At 40.4% G+C, this 2,126-nt stretch overlaps 1 protein-coding gene across 11 annotated transcripts in view; it reads left to right on the forward strand.

Annotated features, from left to right (window-relative positions):
* Positions 245 to 2,126, forward strand: part of LOC107633596 (tear acid lipase-like protein) — a 23,245-nt gene continuing 21,363 nt past the window's right edge. Inside the window, exons 1-4 of one of the 11 annotated variants that reach the window (XM_021119315.1) lie at positions 245 to 914; positions 1,288 to 1,406; positions 1,477 to 1,554; positions 1,657 to 1,764. In XM_021119315.1, the coding sequence (XP_020974974.1) occupies positions 1,389 to 1,406; positions 1,477 to 1,554; positions 1,657 to 1,764 (204 nt within the window). In that variant the 5' untranslated portion in view covers positions 245 to 914; positions 1,288 to 1,388. The other 10 variants (XM_021119308.1, XM_021119306.1, XM_021119316.1 and 7 more) reach the window with 10 other exon arrangements.

The raw sequence follows: 2,126 nt of genomic DNA on the forward strand, positions 1-2,126 counted from the left end.
TGAAATACAGACGGAATTTCAGAGGGATTTTTTTGTCGGAAAACAAAAAAAATGAATTAGCATAAATTACAGACGGAAGAGAAAATCCGTCTATAATTCTGTCGGAAAAATTAATTTTTTTTGTGAAAAATAGTTACAGACGGAAAATCTGTTTGTAATTCAATAGACGAAAATACTGTATTTTATTAAATTATTACAGACGGAAAATCCGTCTGTAATTTAAAATTTTCCGCCGGAAAAAATCTTATACCTAATCTACCCCGTCTCTCTCTCTCGAGCTCCCTTCACAAATAACTCTAACCTAATCTACCCCCTCTCTCTCTCTCTCGACTCAATTTACAAAGCACTCAATGAAGATGAACACCGTCTTCATTGTGCCTCAGGAAGACGATTAACCTAGCTAACCCTAACTTGTCTTCATTGTGCCTCATTGTACCCTAACCTTCTCTTCATTGTGCCTCATGAAAAACCCCTAACCACCACGAAGAACTCCTAACCGCGACGAAGAGCCCCTAACAGCACTCTACGAAGATTGTTGTCGGTCGCCGGTGCTCGCACTGCCTCCGTCGAAGAACCCCTAACCACGACGAAGAACCTCTAACCCTCCTTTGAGTTTCTTCGCTCTTCTCTCGCCACTCTCACCCTCAAGCTCACTGAGTCTCACCTCTCTCACGGCTGGTCTCGCCGTCGACCTCTCTCTATCTCTCTGGTATATCACTTCTCTCGCGGGCGTTTCAGACTCAAGGTCGTCACGCTCTATTTCCGTCGCTGCTCTGTCGCTGCTCTGTCACTGTCGCTGCTCTATCGCGCTCTGTCGCAAGCGAATCGATGGAATTCAACCCAATCCCAATCGGTTCCTGCTCCAAAGAGAACCAGAGCATCTACCAGCAATTGTTTAAATTACGCTGATTCAGGTATGCATTGTTTAAATTACGCCGATAAACCTTAGGGCTCAATTTTTCTACGCCAGTTTTAGCTAGGTTTATCATACTCTGCTTTTGTGGCTCAATTGTTTAATGATTCCAACTATTGCCATGCTTGTTGGTTCTTATGCTCCCATTGTTCTATTGTTTAGGCAATTTGCAAGATAGAATCAGTTATACACTATACACTAAAAGAGTTTTGATTTCAATGCTTAAACTACTTTAACTGTAGTAGGCAGATAGAATTTCTCTTCCTCTTTTGAATATTATCCGAATCTGGAAAGTGGAAGCTTGGTTCTTTTACTTGTCATAAGAAACATATCAGAGACTCAAGCTAGTTCTTTCTTTTTGCTGCTTTTCAAAGATTCTATCTCTGAATGTGCAAAGCAGGACAAGATGGAAAGTAGAGGGAGCAAAGCAATGGCTGCACAGAAAAATGGGCATTGATCGAATCAAGAAAGGAAAATGGCTTTGATACAAGATGTATGTGATAATTTATTAGTGAAATAAATTTTCAGTACATAGAGTAAATTAATGTTTTCAAACTTGACAGGTTGATAAATTGAAGAGAAAGTTGAGACATGAAGAGAATGTGCATAGTATACTTAATACTTGCTTTCTTTCTTGTCAGGTCTTAAAAAAAAAAACTCACTCTTACGAAGAAAGTATAATTAGGAATTTAGGATGGATGAATTAAGTTTTAACTAAAAAAATAATTTTGTGCGGTTACTAGGATCAATACATGGTGTTTATTATTATTCTATCAAATATTCAGGAACAAAGTCGAAGTGGCTGCGCTAGAACAGAAAAGGCTAGGCATTGGCGATGGATCAGTTGGGATGTTTGGTGCACGAAATTGTGATGTCCAGGCTCGAACAATCCCTGGCAACGTGAGCAACTTGGTACGCGTAATCGTAATTACACTTTAATTATGTAAAATTCATGGCTCTTTCTTTCCCCGGCAACGGCGCCAAAAACTTGGTGCACGAAATTGTGATGTCCAGGCTCAAACTATTCCTGGCACGTGAGCAACTCGGTACGCGTAATCGTGATTACGCGTTCATAATTTGTCACAACTTCGATACAACTAACCAGCAAGTGCACTGGGTCGTCCAAGTAATACCTTACGTGAGTAAGGGTCGAATCCCACGGAGATTGTTAGTATGAAGCAAGCTATGGTCACCTTGTAAATCTCAGTCAGGC

The sequence above is a fragment of the Arachis ipaensis genome, chromosome B03 (assembly GCF_000816755.2).
Source record: "Arachis ipaensis cultivar K30076 chromosome B03, Araip1.1, whole genome shotgun sequence".
Taxonomy (NCBI): Eukaryota; Viridiplantae; Streptophyta; class Magnoliopsida; order Fabales; family Fabaceae; genus Arachis; species Arachis ipaensis.